The following is a 26,144-nucleotide window of genomic DNA, read 5'->3' on the forward strand; positions in this document are numbered from 1 at the left end:
CGGGTCTGGGATTTCAAGGCAATAAGCAACTTACAGGTAGCTGAGTAAGAGGGGAACACAGGTGACAGGCAAATCCCTGCTAGCCAACTCTGAAACAATGGGACATGAGGGGGCAGGTCTAGTTAACAGGCCCCGGCTTAGAGCCTTTCTATGTGCCACAATACGTTGATTCCCTTCCAGGAGGAGAAGGCCTTTCCATCTGAATCTCTTAGGCAGGAAAGGGCATGGGTCAAAGGTTCTCTCTGGGTCTTTTGTTTCTTAATAACCAACTTAAAATCAATATCCCAAGAGGCGCACTTTGAGGGTGGCAAAACTTTGGTCCCCTTCATGGTGCTAGGGGCAGGTTGGAGACATGGGCACAAAGCCTCTGCTCCTTAACTTACTGTCTGATGGAGAGGCAGGCAACTGGTCACTCTATAGTGAATTACAAACAAATTTCCAAAGGCAAGGAAACCAAGTACAGTGAGACCTTCAATCAACAGAATTTGACTGAAACTGGGGGCAGGGAAGATTTCCCTGAGGACTACTAACTGCTGTGACACTCCAGGAGAGCTCCGAAGGATGAGTGGGAGGTCAGCTGGTATGTGGGGTGGTAGGGGGAAGTGAACGGATGGTGGGGGGATAGGGGTAATTCAGACAAGGAAACAACATGAGCAATGTAATTTGCAGTGAAATGAAATGAAAATGTGAGGTCTCTTGTTCAAGACTATTAAGAATTTAAAGTTTGTGAGAGAGAAGCAGTAAAGCAAGTGTGGGGTCCCTCTAAGCACTGGACCCTGTGCAGGTCACATGCCCAAGAACCTCTCCATGGAACAGAGTATGATGCTCAGGGGTGGGGAGGAAGTAAAAGGCCAGTATGGCTCCGGGAGGGTGGTATTAGATGGAGCTGGAGCCCAGACTCTCTGAGGATTACATTAGCGATGCACTTCTGGACTAGAAAACAATGTCATGGTGTTTTTACTATCTCAATAATACAGGTAGTGATTTCACTTTTATTTAATGTTTTTATTGATTTTGCTTAGTCATCATGAATTTGGTGTCTTCCATGGTTACTTCTAAAGATGAAATCAAGACTACAGAAATTGTTCAAATCGGAAAAGTTTGGACTCTGGTCTTTTTGCTTTCTTGGTGTCAGGTGTCCAGGTTGATTGGTGGTAACCCCAGGCTTGAGGTAGAACCTCTTGGAAGGTCCAGGGAGCCATTGCTCTGCTTGGTCCCGGATGTTTATTCAGCACTCATTTTACTCAGCCCAGAGTAGAGCACAACTAGCCCACCAGCACCCCATCCAGGCGGTGTCAATTGAGCATGCCAAAAAGCACAGTTCACAGGATCAACCCCGAGTTAGTAGCTCCCTAACAAAACATGCATTGTTGAACTGCTGCAGGGAGCTGAAGGCAGCTTTCAAATGTAAAAGAATATGGAAAATTCATTACTTCTGCTATTACCCAAGTTCAAATCCTGGCTTTTCCACATACTAGTTAGTATGTGTTCTTAGTCCAGATATTTATTTAGTTGTTTATTAAAATGTAAACATTTTTAAAATAAAATAATAAACACATTTTCAAAAATTCTGACCATGGCATCTAATGAATCTTCAGGCATTTTCTAGGTATATACAAGGTATTTTCATATTTTTTTACACAAATGGATTGTGCTGTGTTATGTTTATCTTTATTTATGCCTCTTAAAATATTATCCTTTTCTTATGAGCTTCCCAGCATTTCATTTGCCTGATATGCTGTATTGAAACAGTCGTATTAACAAACATATAGGTTGCTTTCTGTTTGGGGTTAGAACAATGCTTTACTTAACATCTTGACTCACTTGCGCAAATCTGACAGCCCAATACATTCCTAGAAATAGACCTGCTAGGCCCAAGGTTATGGGAATTTTCAATTTTGGTAAGTATTACACAAGTTATTTAAGTGAGACTTGATTTCTTCATGTCTGTAAACAGTGGACAACAATGACTTTCTCAAAGGTTCCTTATAAGGATTAAATGAGATTAAGGCATGTGAAAAAGTCTAGTACCATGTTTCCCCGAAAATAAGACCTAGCTGGACCATCAGCTCTAATGCATCTTTTGGAGCAAAAATTAATATGACCTGGTATTATATGAATTATATTATAAAGACCGGGTCCTATACTAATTTTTGCTGCAAAAGATGTATTAGAGCTGATGGTCCAGCTAGGTCTTATTTTCAGGGAAACACTATATAGTAATTAAACTGTCAATGAATGGTAATCTCTCGCTTTCCTTTTACTTCGACTATTTATGAATATTTTAATTTATGACTATAGCTTTAGCCATGAACTCAGCAAACAAAAAATTTACAGAAAATTCTGTAACACCATATCCATTTTCAACTCCATTGCTGAATGTATAATAACTCTTCCAATCTCTGGAGGTCAAAGAGTATTTTCGACAGAACACAAAATTTGACATTAGTTCTAAATATTGCTTTTCTAGGTTAATAAAGTTGACTTGATTTGATAGTTGCCTCTTTAACATATATATCCTGATAATAAAAAACAAACTGTACTAGACTGACATACCAATTAAGATATATCTCCCAGTCATATTTTTCGTACTCCAGTGATAATCTTACTGCTCAATTTGTCATTCATGTATGAATAAAACCCGTCGTCCAACTCTGAAGAAAAACATTTTGACACAAAATATGGAAAATTTTAGACCTCTCATTTCCACTTTCAGAAAATACGTTGTCTTCCCCAAACCTCTAGGGACCTGCGTCATTTTTAAATTTATCAAGCGTGCAGAAGGTTAACGTGACATCTCAGAATGAACTCTCCAAGCGTCGCGGCCCAGAAGCTCCAGGCGCGATCCCAGCCTGTGGTCACCCCAGGCTTGAGGCAGAACCTCCGGGAAGGGCCGGTCGGACCAGGGAGCCATTGCTCCGCTCGCTCCCGGCTGTTTACGTAGCACTCGTTTTACTCAGCCCAGAGCACAATCGGCCCAACAGCACTCCCGACTCAGGACCGAGATCCCCGTCGGTCACCCGTGCCCGGCCAGGGGGACGTAGACTTGTCACCGTAGCCTCGTGCCTCACGCAGCCGAACTTGAGCCGCTGTGCGCGGCGCGGTCGCGAGGCGCCAGTCGGGACTCGGCTCCCGGGGAGGGCGCTCCCCCCGAGGCGTCCTCACGCTCCCCCACATTTCCGCGGGGAGCCAGGCGGGGCGCGGCCGGGGGCTGGGACCCGGGCTCCGACCCGACTCCGGCGGCGACTCGGGACGCGTCCCCGGGCGGTGGAACAAAGGGCGGCCGGCGGCGGCGCGGCCCGGGGCGGAGGCTCCGGGCGGGGGCGGAAAGTGGGCGAGGAGGCCGGGCTGGCCGAGGGCACCGGGCGCGCTTCCGCCGGCCGCGCCGCGCACGCCGCGGTAAATGGGAGGCTCGCCGGCAGGGGCGGGGGCCGCGCAGTCGGGGAGTTTCAGGAACTGGAGCGGCGGGTGGCGGCTGGAGTCACCCAGCGCCCAGACTCGGGGCCGAGGCGGAGCTGTCGCCGCCGCCGCCGCGCCGCGGCCCAGTCGTAGCCGCCCTCACCTTCGCCTGCCCGCCTCGGGCCGACAGCGCGGCGCGGGAGAGGAGCCGGCCGTCCTGGGCCGGAGATCCGCCCGCCATGGCCACCAAGGTGAGGGGCGCGCAGCGCAGGCCCTGGCGGCCCCTCGGCTCCGCGCCGGGGCCAGGAGGGTCCGGGCCGGGGACGCGGGCGGCAGGGGGACGCGGGCGAAGCTGAGGGGCCGGCTCGCAGCCCCCCAGGGTCGGGTCGCGCGGGGCGAGGGCGTGCGGGGACCCGGCTGCAGGCGCTAGAGGGTCGTGGGGCGGGACCCCGGACGTGAGCGGGGCCTCCTGCAAAGTTTGCCCCTGGACGTGGGCTGCGGCCGGCCGCGTGGAGGTAAAGTTCCCGCAGCCCTCAGCTCGCTCGGAGGCGCCGTCCCGGCCACCGGGAGACGCTGGTAATGTCCCGAGTGGTGTCCGGTCCCCAGTGCCCCGCACATCCGGCCGCGGCGGCGAGGAGCGTCCCCTCCCTCCGCCTCCTGCTGGACTCCCAGCTCGCCGGCCGGTTTTGGGGGACTCGACCCCGGCGGGAGAGGACTCGGCGTTTTAAATTCTGGCCGGCGAGCGAGAGCTCCGGGGGAGGGAAAACGCAAATTGAACGCCCCGCGCTTCCACTTCCTTTCTTACTTGTTTTTTTTTTTTCTTTTGTTTTGTTAGCTTTTCAGTTTGAATGTTATTTCCAGCGTGAATAAAATACAAAGAGGGAAATGACTGGGCTTTCAATAACGCGTTTGCTTGAAAAAGGCCCAGGCCCGACTTACGTGGTGGAACTTTGACTCGTGTTTGGTAACTGGCCAGGAGTGGTTGGTGCTTTGCTTATTTTAGAGTATTTTTCGTAGAATTAAAGGTCACCCTTCGCTGCGTGCGTCTGCTGGCGTCACCCTTCCCCGCTCCCTTTCCTGGGGTGTTTTCCTTAATTCTTGATGTGAACTAGGAAAGCCAAGACCATTGAATGAACATTCCAGGAGGTAGTCATGTGTTTTGAGGAATGGATTGGCTTTTGCAAATAGTTTTTTGTTCTGTCACTTTTGTAAAGATTAGCACCCTCTTCCACATTTATGTTTGAAATCTGTGAGCTTTTTTTGGTTTGTTGAAAGCCTAACATTTTCGTTGTTGGGTTTTTGTTTTTGGTAGAGAGACTTAGGAAAGTAGTAAGAAATGTGAAATCCCTTTAAAAGATCAGATTGTCTGATACCATTTCAGTCTGTTAAATGTTTTGCTCTAAATTTATGTAGTTGCAGTGTTTAGTTATTTTTAAAAAAGGCTACTCTTCTCCAGGGAACCTGTTGCCTGAAATAATACTGAAATAATTACTTTCTTGTTAATAGATTATTAGCTATACTCTTCCTTGGTTTTATAAGATGTGATAGAACTTGCTACCTTTTTAACGTATATAATTTTTTGTTGATCCTTTTAAAAACAAAACAGAACTCAAGCCAAGGATGTCTTAAGGAAATTTGATTTTGAGGTTTGTTGCCACACATTCTAGAAATTACCAGTTACAGGGCCTTATTTTACACTAACCTTGCAACCTTAAAAGCTGTTTGTGGTAGTTATCTGTTCCGTGGTGGTCAGGGCTGTGGTATTTCACACTCTGATCTAATGCACGTTACTGGTACTGTCTTTTAGGTGGGTCCAGGCTTAGCAACTAGTGTGGGTATACATGATGAAAAATTTGATAGTTACACCTGAACTTAGTTTTTCCATAAAATCGAAAAGGACAGTTATTGTACTAAACTTGAATTGCACATGTCCTCACTAAACACAAGCCTTAAAGCATGTGTCAGCACTTCCGACTTGATTATCTACACCACTCTGAAGGCAAATTCCAGTAACTCTGGCTGTTAGTTTCTTTTACCTTTCTAGTCACTATTCCACATGGGACTCATTTCCTTGTTTACATGGTGGCAAACTACTTCCATTTTTTTAAGAAAGGACAAGCAAAAGAGCACTTATTAAAAGAGGATCCATCCTCAGAGTTCTGGTTTTCCTACTTCATGGTGATTCTGTATCAAACCAAAGTCTCATTTTTTTCGTTCCCAGAGAAAGTTGTACTTGCTCTTTCCCTTCCAACATCTCGTGGTTTGGGTTTTTCCCTTCCCTTTCGTTAATTGGGTAGTTGGGGAGCATCTACTTTTAATAACTAATAACATCTAACTTTTTAATAAAATTTTAAGACTCATTTGGTACACAGGCTCTTGCTAGGAGCATTACGTGATGAAAAATAAATGCAGTATCTGGACATTTTAGGTAGTGTCACGTTTCCCTTTGAATTTTCCTTTGAAGCCACAGTATGTCTTCTGTGGTTTTAGGTATGATTTTCTTATGTATTTTTCTTACATGTTTTCTTGAAGATACAGTTATCTTTGAACTATCATGATTTTTAAAAAACTCCTCTGGTATACTCACCTTTTAGAAGAAAACTCAATTCTTCACTGCCAAGAAAAGTTAATCAGTAACTGCATATTTTAAAGGGATTATCTGTTCTTTGATCCTAATCCCTAACCCAGTAGAAAGTTGAATTCAGTTTTGAGTGCATGTTGCTAAATTGAGTGGAGTCTCATTTAACAAATACAGGGAAAGGCTAATGTGAATGTGTAAAGTCTTGACTTCTGTTAGAAGCCTCAACAGGTTGTATTTTGACACAGTCATATGGTGAATTTAGAGTAAATTTTTATTTATTAAATCTTGGGAAAATTTTTTTTTACCCATAACATATCAAAAGGGACATAAAGAAAATCATTAATGGAAGTTAATCGAGTCATAGCTACTATATAATTTAGATGTAATAGCCATGTCAAAGTTAATCTTTGGTAACTAATTTGGGTCCTTTTGTGATTAAATAGTTTTAGGAATAATCATTATAACAAGATTTTAGGAGTCCCTGGTGCCTTTAATAAAACATATCTCTTTCCAGCTCCAGTGTCTAAAGTTATACATTTGTGTTATATTATAATTAAGCAGATGTGGAATGTTGAAATACTACTAGGAAATGAGTGAATTGCTCAGGACTGTTCTATGATAAACTTAGTAAGAATAGTTCGGAAAGCATACTTTGTACTCCTGAGCAAAAATCTCTTTATCTGAAAAAAAGAATAAAATACCAGAAATATCTTTCTAAAGAGCCTTAGGATTAAAGTTGGTTTTAATTTAGTTGGTTTTTTTAAAGGATGGAAAATGCTAACCATTCAATTTTGTATAATAGTTATATTTTCTAAAGTTTCTTAATAAGTAAAATATCTGGACAGTTTTTGTATAGTCTCAGAAAAATTCTATGACAGTAAGAAGGTAAACCAGTTTTTTAATAAAGAAGGAATAGATTAGAAAGCATAAAAATTTTGCAGAGTTTTCTACTGCACCCTTTGTATATTGACCATCTGAAAATTATAGTTTTACTTTGCTCTCCTAACACTTTGTAGTTGACTTTGCATATGCGGTTCCTTTTTTTTTTCTGGAATGCTGTTTGTTCTCTGTCCTCTAACCTCAGTACCTTCTTTTTACCTGTGACTCAGCTCAAAGCATCACTAACCCTGGAAAGCATTCCTGACCTCCCCGACCTTTGTTACAGGGTCCTGACTGCCATTGTAGGTTTGTTTCTGCAACTGGAGGCTGTCTCCTTTAGGGTGCTGTCAGCCCCGGGAATCTGGGACTATGTGTGTTTGCTTACCTTTGCATTCTCTGTGACCAGCCCAGAACCAAAGCTCTTGATAAACTATTATTACATGAATGAATGTTAAATTTTCTTGCCTCAGTTCCTCCCTCTCCACTTTAAGAGAGCAAAAAGATATTCCAGTGAGATAAGTAACTGTTAAAGAAAATTCTTTATTTCCAGCTGTAAACTTTTGTTTGTTTAATTGTGTGTTTTAGTAAATTTTGTTTTCAGGATACATGCACAAAGGAAAATACACATCTACAGCTTAATAGCAATTTTTTTTAAAATATAATAATTCAGGTTTACTAATGATCATGTCACCAGAAGGGGGGGCCATTCTCAGCGCGATGCCCAAGCTTGGTTTCCACACCAGGGGTCGAACTGGCAGTGTCCGGGCTAGGTTCCCACACCGGGAGTTGAACCTGGACCTCAGGGAGGAAAACCAGGAATCCTGGCTACTACGTTACTGGGGGTTGGGCCCTCCTCAGCGCAGTGTCCAGGTTCTTGGCATCTCGAGAGAAGAATTGAACAAGATACTGAGGTAAAGTGGTGAAAGCGCAGTTTATTAGAAGAAAAGGTACACTCCAAAGAGGTAGAAGTGGGCCCGAGCAGAAGGCATTGGCTCAAGGGCATCATTATTAGAAGAGAAAGTATACTCCAAAGGGATAGGAGCGGGCCTGAGCAAAAGCATGGCTCAACAGGCTCAAAAGGCTCCGAATGGCGAGGACTTGGAGTTTTTATCCCTTTTTACTCTAGAATGGGTTGTTCCTCTCTGGGTGTGGGACCACTTGACTGACACCTGTGATTGACAAGAGGCTATTACCTCATCGTTTTAGACTGCACATGTTCCTTCCCAGAATTCAGTCTGTTATAATGATATTAATGAACTTCTGGGCATATGTATAATATTATAATGATGGTATAATGAGGTCCAGGTGAAATGAAGGTCGTTGTGGCCTTTACTGCTTCGGTATGAGTGATCGGTTTAATCTAGTTGGGTATTTTGTACCCATTTGTTTCCTCATAGGGATGGATAATTATAATGAAAAGAACGTTTTGGGCAGACGGGAGACCTTTTGGGCAGTCACATTCTGTGGGTTGTGTTGGACGTGCAGGATTGCAGAGACCCGATGCCTGTCTAACCGCCTGCTTTGTCTTCCCCTTGAGAGATGTGATCCCCATAAAATCTCTATGGGAAGTTGAGGGACAGGAGGTCTTTTCTTCTGTATCAGCTTCCTACAGGGGCATAGAGCTGTCCCTACATATTGGGGATTCACAGAGCTCTCGTCCTATCTGATCTAGATGAGAGGAAGGGGTCTCGAGATCTGCCTGAAAGACCGTGTTGACTTCTTTGGTTGGGACTGGTAATCTTTGCAGGCGTGTCATCTGTATCCCTCTGAAGGAGGGAAAATAGATTTTAATTAATAAATTTTAAAATGTTGGCTTGATGAGCAGAGCTCAGAGCTATGGACATGGGGTGGCTACGTGATGGAAAATCCGTCAACTCTATGGAGCCTGTGGCCATTCAGCCAGTCATTCAGGTGGCGCTAATTGTCTAGGAGCTGGGCCCAGAATGGGTGGGAAGGAACATTAGGCTTCAATGATTATAATCAACAAGTATAAATAAACTGATTTACAAAATAATTAAGAAGCAGGGTGGTAGGGGCTAAGAAACTGGGGAAAAGGAAACAAGGAAAAGGAAACTCAAAATCCCTATAGGAAAGAAAACTTAGTTTTTCAGTGGGAGGGGGGCGGGGGGCTACTCTCTTGGCCTCTATCAATTACATGAGAAACTGGTTCTTATGTTTTAAGGTAACCGGAACAAGCTTCGTACTTATGAGACTTTGAAAAGATTTATCTTAACCCATGAGTTGTTAGAAGTGTGTTTAATTTTTTAAAGTATAGGGTTTTTCTATTTATCGTTTTGTTAATGATTTCTAACTTAATTGCATCGTGATCAGGGAATTTGATTGTTACTAATACTATACCTGAAAATTTGTTGAGGCTAACTTTGTACCAAGCGTGTAGTCAGAAATGTTCTACGTGTGCATAAATATATATATATGTGTGTATTCCCTAATTGATATGTGTGTGTTTTCATTAGACTGAACTTAATAATTACTTCGTTCACATCTATATCCTCACTAACTACTCGATGTGGTGTATCTAACATATCTTTCGTCTACTTGAAGGACATGTTAAAATGGTGGGTTTAAAAAAAATCTCTGAGTTTAGAATTAGCATCTTCCACGTGACTTGAACTTTATGTCATTATGAAGTGACGCTCTTTGTAGTACATTTTTTTCTTAAAGACCATTTTGTCTAAAGTTAATGTGGTTTCACTAGCTTTCTTTTGGTAAATATTTACCGGCTATATAAAAGTCTGTAGCTGAATTTTACCTTTTTAATCTGGCTTTGTGGCTAGAGAATTTTCTGTGCTTTTATTTGTGTTTACTGATATGTTTGGATTCCTGACTACCATCTTATAGACTGACTGAGGATCCCTCCTCCCTTCTTACTTCTTTCCCCACCTCCCTCAACTTTTTGGAAAGTTTATTCTGTATGTTACTGCTGAGTTTATTCAATGTTACTGCTGAGAAGTTAGCCATCTAATATTGTTCCTTTATAGATGATCTGACTCTTCCCTCTGTCTGTTTTTAAGACCTTCTCTGTGTCTTTAGTATTTTGCAGCGTCACTGTATTGTTTCCATGTGTGGATTTTATTTATTAATACATAGCTTGGGATTTAACGGGTGTCTTGGGTCTTTCAGTAGCTCTAGAGCAGTGCAATTCAGGAAAACTTGCTGGGATGGTGTACATGTTTTATGCCTCTGCAGCCCCGCATGGTGTCACCTGCCACAGGAGGCTGACGAGAATTTGAAATGTGGTTAGTGTGACTGAGGAACTGTTTTCAGCTTTAATTTAAATAGTCACATGTGGTTAATGGTTACTGTACTGGGGAGTACAGCTGCAGAAAATTCTCAGCGATTATTATTTCATGAATATTGTGTCTTCCCATTCTCTCTTTCTGGAACTCTAATTAGCATGAAAAGGTCCAACAGACATCTAACTTCCTGACTTGACCTGTCATGTTTTTTTCCTGTGCTGCATTCTGGATAATTTCTTTGGCTCCTATGTTCAGTTCACTATTCTTTCTTAGTTGGGCCTAATCTGCTCTTTTGTCCATACCTTTAATTTTTAATAATATTTTAGTTTTAGAAATTATATTTGGTTCTATTTAAAATCTACTTGGTCATTCTTTATAGTCTCTCATTCTTCATATTTTAAGCTTCTCTTAAGCATAATAAAACTTATAGTTTGTGTATGTTAATTCTACTGTCTGAAGTCTAATTCGGCCATCTATTTCTGCTCATTCTCACTCATGGTGCTTTGTTTTCTTGTGTTTTTATTTTTACTTTTTTTCTGTGAGTTGCTCATCTGTCTTGGAACTTCATCTGAGAGAATTTGGATACCTAAATTGAAGTTATGGTCCTCCAGAGAGAAGTTGTCGTTGCTTATACCAGTCTCCTGAGGACACATCCTTGGGGTTACTCTGACTTTAATTCCTGGCTTCATGTTTTTCCAGCTCTACTGGGCAGCATAAATATGGAGCTCAGGGGAAGTTTTCCCCTCTTGCCCTGCTCTGTCAGTGACGATAAGTTTCCTTGCTGTTGAGGTCTCTCACGTTGAGGTCCTTTTGGGGTCCCAGCTTCTGGCTCAGTACAGGAGTCCTGTCCTCCCCCGGTACAGTCCAGTTTTCAGAGCACAGACCCAAACTTACAGTCTCCAGGGTTTGGAGGAGACTCCTGCGCTGAAATCCTGCCTCAGCACATGTTTTTTCCCCAAGGTCTCTGCTCTCATTTCCTCTGTGATCTCTCCAAATCCTTTCCTTTTGTGCTGACTCAGCAATCTGTTTTAAAAGGTGTTTATTTTTTTGCTTTTACTATTTTATTCAGCACTTAAGAGTTTCAGTCTGGAGGCGGTTAGGATATCAGCCTGCCGTGTTTGCCAGAACAAAATCCAAGTCAGAGCAGCTTTGTAACAGACTGAAGTGAAGGAATGGCATATGTGCACACAAAGTGTTCAGCTATTCTTGGGAGGGAAAAAGATGGAGAAAAAGCAAAATCGTTAAGCATTTTAGTTGAAACAAAATGTTAAATCAAGAATCAAAATAATGGACTGTGGGCATTTTACTTTCCAATTGGTACTTCTTTTCTCACCCTTCCCTCCCCCCTTGAATTATAAAAACTCATGATAGATTTAACCCATTTATTCATTTTTACGTATTGTAAGTACAGTGCTTATAAGGATGTTATTCAATATGACTCAATTCTTCTGAGCTATTTTTAGCATCTGAAAATCGAGTCATGTGGTCCTATTACCTGTCAAGACAGGACCCAAAAGTTACCTGTTGTGGCTGTTCATTAAGTCAGCGACATAGAACTTTAGGGCTGAGTTAATGAGAGTGAAAAATGCGGCTTTCTCCTGGGAACTGTTACCTGTGGTCATTCACGGATTCCTTCATTTGAAGTCGGACGAGCTCAGGGCCAGGTCCTTGGCTCCATGATGCGATGTCATCTGAAAGGCTTCGTCTTTGTCCTCAAAGAGTATGTCCCCCAAGTTGTAGTGCCTGAGAGGGTGCAGGCTTTCTGCCTGGCTGGGGGGTGGGGGGGAGGTGCTCCGTGGGGCTCCTGTCTGGCCTTCTCGAGGCAGCAAGGCTTTCAGAGGAACTAAGTCTTGAAATCTTTTTTCTTTACTTTTTTGAGTGAATTTTAATTCTTATTTTATCACATCAGTCGTTTTTAAAATACATACTAGTAAGTACATCTTGAGAGTCTGCACGTCCAGTCTTTGTTTTGTAGGGTCCCAGATACTGAGTTCAGCAGACATTCCAATAGCTTCTATGTGCCTTTTTTGTGTTGGAAGTAGGGATAAAATTTGGGTCCTTGTTTAAGAGAGCTGACAGTCAGAAATTAATGTGCTATTTAAAATGTACCAGTTAAATGCCAGTTTAAATGTATTTTCTAATGCAAATTCACAAAAGAGGGCTTCAAAATGTAGATGATGTGTCTTAATAGTGGTTGTCCATCTCGAGGTGGCTGCGCTTATTTAGCAACTTCTTTTTCATGTTTTAGCCTGTTTTATAGTCTCAAGATTTTGAGTAATGACTATTTATTGTTCGTGTAATAAGGAAGAAAACAAGTTCCATTTTTTTAAAATTTAAAAACGTTCTGTCATTAACCAGGCCTCTAAAGCAGATTCCCAAACTTATCCACCTTTGGTTCATTTGTTTTGAATTATACTGAGATTAAAAAAACGTTTTTAATGCTTATAAGTAGTAAGTGGCGTATCAATAGAAAAATTCATTCAGGATTACACATAGAAATTTATTTTACTTTCTTAAGCACTGTATGTTCATACTTCTTCCAAAGGAGAAAAAGTATGTCTTTTTAACTTTTAAAAATAAATAAAAAATTACTGAACAAACATCACTAAACCTGAAAGTCTGAAAAATTACTGTTTTCTAAATACATTTGTAGTTTCACCTGCCTTTCCACACCCGTTCTCTCAGAAGCTGAGTGGAAGCTGAGCAAGCAGCCAGTCCTTTTGGGTCAGCAGCAGTGTTTATCACTTCTATATGAGCCGTCTTCATAAGCTTTTAGAGTCAAGAGTTAAGATTTTTACAGCCCTTTTGTTGATGTGTCAGACTTTGTGGTGTGATTGCCGTTACCAGTAAGTAAAACATATTCAATGTTCTTATAACCAAAAAAACCCAAAAGCTAGAAAATCAGTAGCCATTAGACCACTAAAATTTGTAGTTACATTAGATTGATCCATCTTAATCATTTAAAGCCAACATAACACCAAAAAATATGGAGATTGTTTCTTAAAATTCAGATATTTAAAGCTACTTCTGGTTCTAGTCTTTACTACTGTGTCTATACTATTTTAAAACCCATTCCCCTTTTTGATAAGTAAAAACATCTCATGCTCTTCCTGTAGTCTGTATTACAGAAGAGGTAGGTGGTGGGTTTCTGAAATGCGAGTACGGATTAAATATTTTCCCCCAAACTCCCCTCCTGTGACTCGGTAGGAATCTCTGCTAATACAGGTTATGACAATGGGAAGAAGCTTCCGTCTAAGAGAGAAGCTGGACTCTTACTAACGTAGTGATGATCACGTGTCCTGAGTTTGGGGCATTAATGGTGGAGCTGTGGTACCCTAGCTGCATCCCAGCCCCCCATCCTGGGAGCTTGTTAAACCAGTTTGCTGGGCTCCACACCCAGAGTTTCTGATTCAGGAGGTAGAACCTGGAACATACATTTCTGCAGTTCTTCGGCTGACGCTTCTGGTCTGGGGACCAGAATATGGAAAACAAAAAGTAGGAACCTGGATTCTGCCCTTCATTCATCCCTGGAATCTGTGGCTATGAAGTGGGTGGGTACTAGCAAGCTGCGTGCAGTGAGTATTGTTTTCTTGCTTAAAGGACTCTTCATTCTAACTGAGTTCAATTTCAAGTGATGCTGATAATCAGAAGATTGATAAAGTATTCTCAAGTAAAAGCTGTTAGTGTCTCATCCACTTGTGATTTTCAGTAACTTTTCAGTGTTGTATTGATTGGTCATTTGTATCATGTACAAAATGACTTAGCACTATTAGGGTCTGATTATTCTTGCGGTGAGGTGACTGATGGTTATTGCTTTTCCTGTTGCTTTTTAGTTAGCCAGAAAATATGCCATATAATTTTGTATATCGTCATAGTTTACAGTTATCAGTGCATATTGATTTGCATTGTGTAATATGTTTCTAAAGTGGTTGTGTAATGATAACAGTTTTTAATTCACTAGGGCGGTTATTATATAAAAGAACCTTGTTTTTAAATTATTTTGTAATTTAGATATTTTGTTCCTTCAGAATAAATTGTTGAGCACCTACTGTGGGCCAGAAACTGTTGAAGCATTAAGGACACAGCGTTAAGGAAAATTTTAAAATCCTTGCCCTCAGACAGAAATCCCTGCTCTTGTGGACCTTGCATATGAGTGGAGGAGGACGATAAATAAGGTCAATAAGGAAAAAAACACAGCTGGGGAGAGGAGAGGAGGTGGTAAGGCTGTGTGTGCCTGCACGCAGTGTGACATGGGTGGCCAAGGAAGCCTCCCAGGGAGGGGGACCCTCAGGTCATGAGGGGTGGGAGGTGGCCATTCGAATGCCAAGGAAAGAGTGTTGCCCTCAGGCAGGAGCATGCCTGCGTCAGTCCTTCCCTGTAAGCTGGTATCAGTGATTCCCTTGGGTCATAAGAAGTTAGGGGTGATGGTGAGTACTTTGGTGTTTATTGAGTGAGATGCAAAACCATGGAGGGTTTTCAACGGACCTAAACTGACCTGTTGCTTTCTTTTTTTTTTTTTTTTTTTTAAGAGTTGATCTTGCCTCTGTTGGTCAGAGCTAACTGTGGGGAGGCAGTGCTCTCTTCACTTTTATATCAGCTTAAATCTTAACTTCATCCCTTTGCAACATAATTGATTTATCTAAAGTCACACTAGGAAAATCCTGTGCTCCATTCAAGCCTGTCAGTTCGCGAGCTGCAAAAGGATTGATAGATAGACTGTCCTTTTATATATGAGGAATATCCCAGTCAAGTCAGTTGAAAATAATTTTTAAGTGAAATTTTCTTTTTTTCACTTCTTTAAATGCAATTTAAAAAATCTCTCACACGAGTTTTAGATTCTGATAGAAAATCTCAGATCGTATCTCCTGGATATACTGAAAGTGAATGCATACACCTATCAGACTATTTGCTCCTTTGAGCTATAAAATAGTTGGTTTGGCTGTCATTCTGTTGATGAATGGTGTTCACCCAGACAATAAGTAAAATATTTCCAGAATGGCAGATTTTAACCAGCCATAAAAATATTTATAACCAATGACAAACGACTACATTCCTCTTCTAATTGGGATTAGTGCTTGCTGAAGCAGCTTCTTGTATAAACTTTCTGAAGCCTCAGCAATTTGAGAACAGTGGTGTAAGAAAGCAACTGAAACACCGAGAATTGGGTCACAATGTTCTCATGGGCTTTAGAAGAAATGCTATCATCCTGGTGTAGGATTTTGAGATTCGATGAATCTTTATTCTTTTCCTGGTTTCATTGTAGTTTTTTATATGAAATATGTGTCTGAAATTTTATGTGATTTGTGGTTAAAACCTCCATGATGGTGAGTTTTGAAGATACTGTTTAAACAGTTTGGCATGATTCAGTATTTTTTATTTTAACAGTTTATTTATAAAAATTCCAAATACAGACAGAAGTAAAATGGTACAATGAGACTCCTGTGGATACATCACCAGTCTCAGCAATTATCAGCTCCTGGCCAATTTTATTTCCTCTAAACTTCCTCTCCCATTTTCCCTTCGTTATTTTGAAGGATTTAATGATAAATATTTCAGTATATACCCATAAAAATAAAACTTTTTAATATTATTTAATATCCAGACATTATTTAATGATAAATATTATTAAGTGATAAATCACTACATACCCATAAAAATAAGACTTTTAAGAACACATTATTTAATGATAAATATTTCATAAGTATGTACTCCTAAAAATAAGACTTCTAAAAACACATAACAGTAATTACTGTTACCCCACCTAAAAATTATGAATAAACCCTTAAATCTTGAAAGATCCAGTCTGCTGAAACCTATGTAACTTTACTAACAATTGTCACCCCAACAAATTTTAATTAAAAAGAAATTTATTGGGGTAATATTGGTTAATAAAATTATGCAGGAAAAAAAATGTCCAGTCTGATAGTATATAAACATATTCATAAATTAATAGCTTCCTGTATTTGTTGCTTGAAATGCATTAAGATAAGAAAAGTACCATCCAGTTTAGAGGCTTAGGTGATGATATTATTATTTATTGGCATTTGTTCATTTCAAACAAATTTTGCTGTAGGTATTGTGACTATAGCTAACATACCCAAAGGTTTTAGGGTTTGTTTGGGTGTTGCTTTCCTCTTGTCAAGTTACTGCACTTAACAAAATCCTCAGCAGACAAGGCCCTTGTAAGCCTTTCTGTACAGTTTATGTGGTGCTGGCAGTAGGAGGGTGCTTAGATCTAGAGTTGAGGAGAAGGGGGTTATATATGTCTTTTATTACATCGCAGGTGGCAATGACATGGCCTAACCTTTCACATCCAGGTGGTACCTGTTGGTTAGAAAGTTGATGAAAATGAAGATTAAAAAGGAAATACTAACCATCATGTTTCAACTTAAAATTCATAAATATGCATTTATTCACCAATCCTTGGATAGAAAGCCAAGGTTTTTTCTTTGAGTATGTACCTCTGAATGGAATTCTAAGTGATCCATCGTGGATAATCTCATAATGCATTGCCTGTGATTTCCATTTTCAGTTTCTTTTAAAGAATTTAAAAACAACTTCAAAGCATTGTAAATACAGAATCCTAGAGTTTTAAAATTTGCTATTTCCCATTTGTCTTAACTGTTGTCTCAACTGCAGTTACTTTGACAGTAAACTTTAAAAAAAAAATTTTTTTTAATTGGGGAATATTGGGGAACAGTGTCTTTCTCCAGGGCCAATCAGCTCCAAGTCCAGCCACCATTTTCAATCTTAGTCGCAGGGGGCGCAGCCCACCATCCCATGTGGGAATTGAACTGGCAACCTTGTTGTTGAGAGGTGCTCTAACCAACTGAGCCATCCAGCAGCCCGACAGTAAACTTTTTAGCAACCTATTTTTTAATCAAAGCACCTCAACACATTCAACTTAGTTTTCTTAGCAACAGTTCCTCTTTTCTCACACTCTTGTTTCATTAGCTTATGTAATAATTCAGTTGCTTCGCTACAACAAAAGTGCAACTGATCAGGGGTGATATTGGTTAATCAAATTAACCAATTAACCATGGCTTAGGAACCATGTTGGTGAGTGTATGATTCCCAAAGGATAAGCATTGCCCCTGCATGTTAGGGAGGAGCCTGCTAAAGGCAAGAATTCAACATGCCACGTATTTTACAGAGCGTCAGGCGATCTGGTAAATTGGTCATGTGGGATAACAGGCTGCATGATACTCTATTAATGAGGCGTACTGTTGAGATTTGTGGCTAGTTATCTGGGATCGCTTAGGTTACAGTGAGGTTCTTGTGGACCCACCAGGCTTGGAGGAGAATTGATGGTGGGTGATGAATTCAGTTTTTATTCCTTACTATTTTAACTTGATTGGCTGCCTTTAGTAAATCAGTATCCTAGTGCCATATCATGATTTATCAGAAGTGCTTCTGTAACATTTTCAGTGAAAAATGGATCTTAGACAATTGTCTAAAAAATACCGCCGTAGTTTACTAAAGTGGTGTGGTATGAGAGAAGATGATCATAGCTCTTTAAAGTTAGAGGCTCCTACCAGTGTGGGTCACTTAATAGCTGGAGTTTCTGGAGTAGTCTTCCACTTCAGAAGAAGGGGAAGACTTAATCCTATGAAAAGCATACTCTGCTGGTGGTGATGGGACATACTCTTTCTTGGCATTCCGATTCAGCCTATATTCAGTGCTTATTACCATTTGCAACTGCAGTACCTGGGTTAACTTACTGTAGAGACATAAAAGAAGTAGAGACAAACAGCCTCTGTGCTGAGGCCCTCTGGTCTTAGTGTTTTAAAAAACAACTATACCAGACCATGTTCAATAGGAAAATAAAACAGTGACCAAATCATGAAGGCTTAGAATCGTCTCTCTCTCCCCTGCTTCCTCTGATTTGTTCCCTCCCTGCTAACACCGCCTTCCCTGCCCACAGGAGCTCTCCCCACTGAGCTGCTGCTCCACTGGAGCGTTCTCTTTATGCCTCCACATTCTGTTGTAACTGTTGCTCCTCCCAGGAGCCTATGAGGGCAGTGGCTCCTCCTTGCCTGGTGGAGCCATCGGTGACAGCTATTCAGCAGATGATTTCCTAGGGGCGCTCAGTTAATCCCACTTCACCTTTCTTCTTTTACTTGGTTTTCCCTTTTTGTAGAGTTTACTAGTTCACAGCAAGGATCAGCTGCAGAGGCAGAAGAGGATGCTGGCAAACGTCTGGTCAGAGGTCCATTTCCTGCCTCGTGGAAGGGCCGGTTGGGAGCCCTCCAAGGCGCTCTTCTGGCTTTTCGATCTTCGCATGTAATGAATTCCTCATTCTGTAATCTGTTCCCGTCTCTTGGTTGCTGTTTAGTCTAAATCTCTTCATTTGATCAAGTTTGATTCATTCTTCTGTTTTTGGTATGAAAAACTTTTAAGTTAGCTCTTCAAATTATGTTTTATTTTGCTGACTTAATTCTCTTTGACAGTCCTTTTTCCTATGACTCGAACCTTACACTTGTGATACAGTAAAAACCAGCTGTAGTCCTGTGGTGAGTTTTATCTTAGTTGTATGATTCTAGAAGAGAAATTGGCCTAAAGAGGAACCACTGATAAAGATAAATCATAGATAAGAGCACTGGCCTTCGTCCAGTATTCAGTTTAAGGCAGACACCGCATTCCTCATGTGACCCAGTTGTGTGTCTTTGTGTAGATGGCCTGAAGGAGAAGAATCATTTTAAGTAGCTTAAAGATCACATTGCACTTAAGTATACTAGTATTCTTTAAATACTTTAACGTGAAATATTTAAATTCTTCAAATAGGCCCAATGGGACTGGCAGGTCATCTAGTTTAATCCCGCCATTTTTCATGTGTGAAAGCTGAGGCCTAGAAAATAAATATCCAGTGCCTTTTACCTTACATAATAATTCACGGTTATGATGGGGACCCTGAGTTGTTAGGAAAAGACTGTTCCATGTATTTTGTCCCGTTTTCTAGCTGTGTATGGTAAGAGGGCAAGTGTAGTACTAGTTACCCCATCGTGAGTTCTCCGCTATTTGATTTTGATTAGTTTAGTTAGTTTAACTACTGGATTTTAATGTGTCGCTTACTCATCTCATTACTAGTTTTTCTCTTCTCTTTTTATTTTATTGGGTCTGTACTAGGGTTTCCAGGTGGGAATTCCCGCCCATTCTCAGGAATGTTTTTGCTTTCCCGTTCCCGAATCCCGAGAAAAGTTGGTCAGGAAATCGGGAAGATCGGCTCCTTGATCGTGGTTGGTAGTATCGGCCGTCACTTTGTGGAAACGATTCATCGTGGAGAACAGAAAATAGTTTATATCTTGGGATTCGGGAACGGGAAAGCGGAAAAAATCCTGAGAACGGGCGGGAATTCCCACCCGGAAACCCTAGTCTGTACTATAGCCTCTTCATTTCCACCTTTTAATAGTTTCATCCTTATAAGGCCTCAGTTGATTGAGGTCATAGGAGGAAATTGATACTGAGTTCTAGGACACAGATTTGGGTTTGCTGTTTTGCATATGTTTAGTGTTTCACAGTTTAGCCACAAGGTCCCCAAACAGCAATGAAGCCTGCGCTATAGCTTGGGTCCCCTTTCCTGTACCTTTCCCTAGCACACAAGGGAGCCCTCTGAGAATCTTTGTATTGTTTGAGAGATACGGATTTATGGGAAACTGCAGTCTCTGTGAGGAACTTAAGGTACTGAGTATAATAGAATTTCTTTCTTTAACTTTTTTTATTTAATTGTGTTTTTCCAGGACCCATCAGCTCCAAGTTAAGTAGTTGTTTCAATCTAGTTGTGGATGGCACAGCTCACTGGCCCATGTGGGGATCGAACCGGCAACCCTGTTGTTAAGAGCATCGGGCTCTAACCAACTGAGCTAACCAGCTGCCCCTATAATAGAATATTTTGACAGGTTCTTTTTTGAAGACTAGTTCTCTTAAATTTTATGAGATAATGTGTTTTTTTCTAAATGGAATTGTTTGAGTGCTCAATCCAATCTGTAGTAAAGGGCTACGTATAGTACTTGCCAGTGGTCGTTAGTGTAAAACAAAAAGGACTAGTAGCTAAAACAGTTATTTTACAGGACAGTTTAATCTGGAGAAAGTTTTCAACGTAATGGGGCAAATAAATGTTTCAAGGAACTTTGTGCCATTTTGGAAATTATGCCGAGTTTGTATTAAAATGGTGGTTGAAAATGTTAACATGGTCCTTGACTATTGATTTTTGTTTGTGGCCTTAAAGTGCTAAACATCAAGTATTGTTTTTCTGTATTTCTGAAGTCATGGTATGTTTCAGGTGCCCTTTTTTAAGCGACCAGAGTACATTTGGGACAAGTTCATTTATAATTGCTCCCCAAAAATTCCCTTGGGATTGTGCATGAACTGCAGTGTTTACAGACAGCTGTGTGGACCGACACCTTGTTTTCAGCATGTGGTGTGATTTACTGATAGGCTTTCTTCGTTCTTCATAAGGTTCCTCATGCTTTTGTTTTCTCTTCTGCTTTGTGTTTTGTTTTTGTTGTTGTTATCGGTAATATCCTCCCAATTATTTATCAAGTTTACAGAGCAACTTAATTTTTGCCAGTTTATTTTAAAATTGGTCTAGTTAATCATTATTCTAATATGTTTTTCGAGTAACATAGGGTTGAGACAGGTTAGTTAGTATGTTAGTATGTTGCTAGGTAGATTAAGGGGTGGAGGGGGGGGTCCCTGGTGGAATAAACAAAAGGCAGCCATATCCTGAAACTCCAGGTTCTGGAATGTCTGCTTCACTGCAGGACAAAGATATGAGAACGTGCCTTGAGGTTAATACATTATCTCAAATCCCTTCTGGCCGGACAAAGGAGCAGATCTGATAGCTAGGAATGGGTTCCTTAATCCCTTCAGGATGGGCAAACAGGACAAACCTGATGGATGAATTCCGTTAAAAGGCTCCAGCCCCTTCTCCCAGCAGGCAAGGGAAGGTATAAAAGTAAGAACTTTTGCCTCAGTCACTGGGCACCCCGATTCGGGACCTCTTCCCACTCGGGAGCTCTGACCCTTTGCTTTTAATAAACGATCCTCTTTTGCAACTCCTCGCCTCTCCTGGGTCCGTGTTTCCATTCTTCGGTCTCACGACACACAATCCCGGCACTCACTCACTCACTCACTGAAAAGTCCCCTACATCATTTGGGGACTCAAGAGACATATTCCTGCATCAGGGTGAGGGTTCCCTGTGGACCATCATCATCAGCATTGCTGGATCATCCCTTCCGACATACACACTCTAAGGTGGTGTGTGTGTGTGTGGGGGGGGTTGGTGGTTGACACCCCCCCCCCCCCAGGTGGGTCTGGTTCTCCAGTGATCTGGTGAAGTAGCAGATTCCAGAACCACGTTTTTGTGGGAATAAGTAACCTGGGCACTGATCTCTTTCCCTTGAGTCCCTGGGAGGGCCGGGGAGAGGACGGTTGTGCAGCTTTTAGCACATGCAGAGTGTGTGTGTGTGTGTGTGTGTGTGAAATGTTCAAAAAACCCAACAGTCATGGTAGCTGACGTTCACTGGGCCCTTTGTGCCAGTTACTATTCTAAGGGCTTTATATTTATTCCTTCATTTATCATGTGTGTCACAAGGCACACTCTGTTATCTTACTCTTGAGGAATTTCGGTGAGACTTGAAGGAATTCGGCCTAGTTGAACCTGCGTGGTCTGGCTCCAAAGCCAGCTCAGTCGCTATGTTGTCAATAAGTACATTTCCTCCCCTTTTTGTGGGTGAATGAAAAACATTGTCAATATACAGTACTGGGGGGCAGGGGTAGGGTGGGGGTGCAAACAGATGCTATTACTTTGGAGCGTATAAGCTTCCAACGAGCTGTCTGGGCTTTAGGGTACTATTTGCTTGTATATGTAGGGTACTGTATATGCGCATGTCCTTTTACAATCGGGAAAACAAGAAAGCTGTTTTAATTTGGCACGGTGTGAGGTTATTTTGTTAACCACGGCTAAGTAGGTATAAGTAGGTTTTCGTGTGCTTTGCCCTAGAGGTTGAATAGTGGATTGATGACCTTGCAGCTGTGATAAAGAACAAGGTAAATGTGCTGATATGAAGACTCCTGAGATTAAGTGAAACATGAAATGTACAAGAGTGTGTGTACTGTGGTTCTGAGTGGCTTTGTGTGTGTGTGCAAACACGTGTCAGATGCATAACGTTTTGAAGGGTGCTTTCAAATCTATTAGCGCTTGTGTCCTTTGGCAGAAGAGGAACCTTTTTAAACTTTATTATATTGCTTTTGCTGTTGGAAAAGTGTATGTACATACTTGTGTGCAGTGAAAATCACAGTACAGAATGAGAACTCCAGGAATCTGTAGCCTTTAATACAGATTCTGTTTGCCTTCCAGTCATTTTTTGAGCTAAATTTTGGAGCATTTAGTGCTTTGTTAATAACCAGAGAAGAATTTTCTAGTAGGTTGTGGTATTTTTAACAGGATTCTGAGTTTCTAAGTAGAAGTACAAGACAGTGCTTACAATTTTTATGTATTTACTTTTGACTAGGAACAGGTTCGTGTTAAAAACAACAACAACACTAAAAAAGTACAAAGCAGGTAACACTGAAAATTCCTCTCCTACCCCTCCCCCCTCAGCCAGCTGTCTTCTCTCCTCAGAGGCCATCGTATCTTTATGTCGTATCCCACAGAAGCGTTCTATGCGTACACGAGCAAACGCGCTTCCCTTCTTGTACACACATGGTGTACCTTGCTTTATATTCTAACTTAATAACATTCATTAGAAATAATTCCACAGCCAGAAAATGAACCGATCTCGTTCTGTTTTGCTGTAATATGGGAGTCCCTTTTATGGAGGTTCCCACTTTCCTAACCAGTACCTCCCTACCTTTTAGGCCGTGGCTGGTCCTTTGCTATTGTAAACAGTGCTGCCGTGAACAACCGGTTACATGTGTCCTTTTGTACAAGTGTGAGTGTTTCTAGAGGATAAAGTCCCAGAAGTGGAATTTTTGAGTAAGAGTATGAGTGTGTGTAATTTTGATAGGCCTTTTACCAAATTGCCTCTCGCTTCCCTCAGCACTATGTGAGAATACCTATTTCCCGAGCCTACACCCTAACCAACGTGATGTTGTTATGAGAGTTTTGTTTTTGTTTTGTTGCCGTCTGGTAGGTTAAAAATGATGTTTGTTTAGCCTTATAAGTGAGGTTTTACATTTTTAAGAGCCATTTTTACTTTTTTTTTTTTCCCTTCCCAATTCCTAGGTAGCCTTCATAGAGTAGGGGAACCAAGCTTTGTGATATGAATTGCAAATATTTTTCCCAGTTTGTCATTTATTTTTTCATCTTGTTTATGTTGCCTTTGCCAGGCAAGGCAGCTATGTTTCATTTTGGGGGAAGAGAAATGTCTTCCTCTCCCCCTTTTAAGGACAAGGGTTTTGTTTCCTATTTGAGGTCCTCCTCCACTGCAAGATTATTTTTAAAATTCACTTGAGATTTCCAGTGGTACTTTTTACAGTTTCATTAAAAACCTTTTCATATGGAGAATGTCGAGCATATTCAAACGTAGAATAGTGTGATAAAGCCTGTGTACCCGTTACCCACCTTCAGCAGCGACTGACTGTCTTGTTTCATTCATCTAGACCGGATCAGCTTCCCCCACTCTTGCATTATTTTTGAAGAAATACAGATATTTTATCACTTCATCTGTAAATATTTTAGTGTATATCTCTAAAGATGGAGAGTTCTTTAAAAATACACCATTTTGATACCTAAAAATTGAATACTCTTTGATATCATGCGACCCTTAAGTATTCAAATTTCCAGTTGTCTCAAATATCAATCTTTTCTGTTGGACTCAGAATCCAAATAGTCTGTATATTGCAATTGTGATCATCTTCTAAGTCTGTTAATTTATAGGTTTCCCTGCTTCTCTTTCTCCCCACCCCCCCAATTTACCCACCCCCCGGGCTTGTTTTTGTCTTTGAGAATTATTTGTTAGAGAAAATGGGTTCTGTGATTTCCTATATCTGGATTTTCTTACTGCTTCCTCATTGCCTAGTTTAATATATTCCATTGTAGTTCCTATAAATTGGTTCTAGGGTCTAAAGGATAGATAAGAGTCACATTCTTGTTTCTTTTCAAGTAGATTTCATAAGTGGCGTTGTATTCCATCGGAAGGCAAATAATTTCTCAGGTTGTCTTTTGGATGCACTGTGCTTTAGATGCATTAAATTATTAGAAATTTAAAAGTGATGTTCTAATTCTATTCTTTTTTCATTTATTACCGTAGGCGTCCTCAAGGTTCATCCATGTTTTTGCATATTGTAGAATTTCCTTCTTTTTTTAAGGCTGAATAGTATGCCACTGTATGTCTACACCATACTTTCCTTATCCCTTCATGTGTCAAAGGACATTAGGTTGTTTTGTGCCTTGGCTATTGTGAATGCTGCTGCCATTTAACACAGGAGTGCTAGGATTGCAGAAACACCCAGAAGTGGAATTAGGTCACATGGTAGTTCTATTTTTAATTTGTTTGCGAAATCTCCATATTGTTTTCCGTAGTGGCTGCACCATTTGGCATTAGCTGGAATATTATTGTAAAGAGAGACTTCTTACCTACTACTTGATTAGTGGTACAGTCTGTAAAGGAGAGGCAGGATAAGTGCCTGATTTTTTTCACCTTTATTTACCAGTTTTCAAAATGAAATGGTTTCCCACCGTGTTTCCCCGAAAATAAGACCAGGTCTTATATTAATTTTTGATCCAAAAGACGGATTAGGGCTTATGTTCAGGGGATGTCATCCTGAAAAATCATGCTAGGGCTTATTTTCCAGTTAGGTCTTATTTTCTGGGAAATATGATATGTCCACATGAATTTTAGGATTAGTTTGTTCTGTTTCAGAAAAAGAATTCCTGTTTATATTTTTATTAGAATCATTGAAGGGAGAGTTGCTATCTTGACATTGGGGCTTCCCTTCTAAAAACATAGAGAGGTTCTTTCTTTGAATTAGTTTTTGTTGCCTAACAAACTATTCCCAAACTTAGTGACTTAAGACAACACATACATAATTACTTCTTACAGTTCTGTGGGTGGTTCTTGTGGTCTGGAAAGCCTGGCAGAGCTGGATGGCCTGGGGTGGCCTCACCCACATGTTGGGGTCTCACCTCTACAGGAGGATGGCTGGGGTGGCGTGGTGGTCTCTCCTTCACAGAGGCAAACCCAGGCTGGTTCACTTCAGGTCCCAGAGGTGGTCCTGGTATGACAGCGCAAGCCCCAGTGTGCCAGTGCTTTTCAAGCCTTGGCTTGTATCACATTTGCTGTTATTCTGTTAGCCAAAGCAAGCACATGAAAAAGTCCAGAGTCAAGAGTGGAAAAATAGCCTTCACTTCTTAATGGGAGGAGTGGCAAAGTCACATTACAAAGGAGTAATTCATACAGGGATGGGAAGATTTATTGTGACTATTGTTGCAAACAATCTACAATACTCCCTAGTTTTTCCAATTTTCTGTCTTTCAGCAACATGTTAAAGCTTTTTCCAGGTCAGTCTTATGCATCTCTTTAGTTTATTCCCAGATATTTTATCTCTTGCAGCTACTGTAAATCATGTCTTTCCCCTACCCCCAATTTTAATTTAGAATTCTTGGGCAGGTGATAACATGTACACAGTTAAAACTAAAATAATATGAAAAGAAATATACTGAGAAACATCATTCTCCTCTTCTTATCCACTCATTTTCCTCTTCCATATGCATAGGTAACCAATTTTAAAATACTTTTATCTAGTGCTTCTTCATGGAAATACAGGCCAATATAAATATAAATGTTCCACCTATGAAAAGGGTAGCATAGTATATGCCCTATTTTGCAACCTACTTTCCTCACTTAATGATGTGTTCATTCCATGTCAGTGCACAAAGATTGTTCTCATTCTTTTATTGCTACAAAATACTCCTTTGTAATGATATTTCAGGGTTTATTTAACCAACTCCCTGTTAGTAAACACTAGGGTTGTATACAGATAAATAGCATCATACACACGTGCATCTAGAGAATGGATTTCCAAA

The 26,144-nt window shown here is 40.9% G+C and overlaps 1 protein-coding gene across 2 annotated transcripts in view; it reads left to right on the forward strand.

Moving 5' to 3' along the window:
* Positions 1 to 2,864: 2,864 nt before the first annotated feature.
* The window catches only part of SNX9 (sorting nexin 9), a 90,382-nt gene continuing 67,102 nt past the window's right edge, over positions 2,865 to 26,144 (forward strand). The window contains exon 1 of one of the 2 annotated variants that reach the window (XM_074333752.1): positions 2,865 to 3,650. In XM_074333752.1, coding sequence (XP_074189853.1) covers positions 3,639 to 3,650 — 12 coding nt within the window. In that variant the 5' untranslated portion in view covers positions 2,865 to 3,638. The remainder of the gene's footprint in view (positions 3,651 to 26,144) is intronic. The other variant, XM_019749328.2, reaches the window with a different exon arrangement.

Source organism: Rhinolophus sinicus, linkage group LG05, assembly GCF_036562045.2.
Source record: "Rhinolophus sinicus isolate RSC01 linkage group LG05, ASM3656204v1, whole genome shotgun sequence".
Lineage (NCBI taxonomy): Eukaryota > Metazoa > Chordata > Mammalia > Chiroptera > Rhinolophidae > Rhinolophus > Rhinolophus sinicus.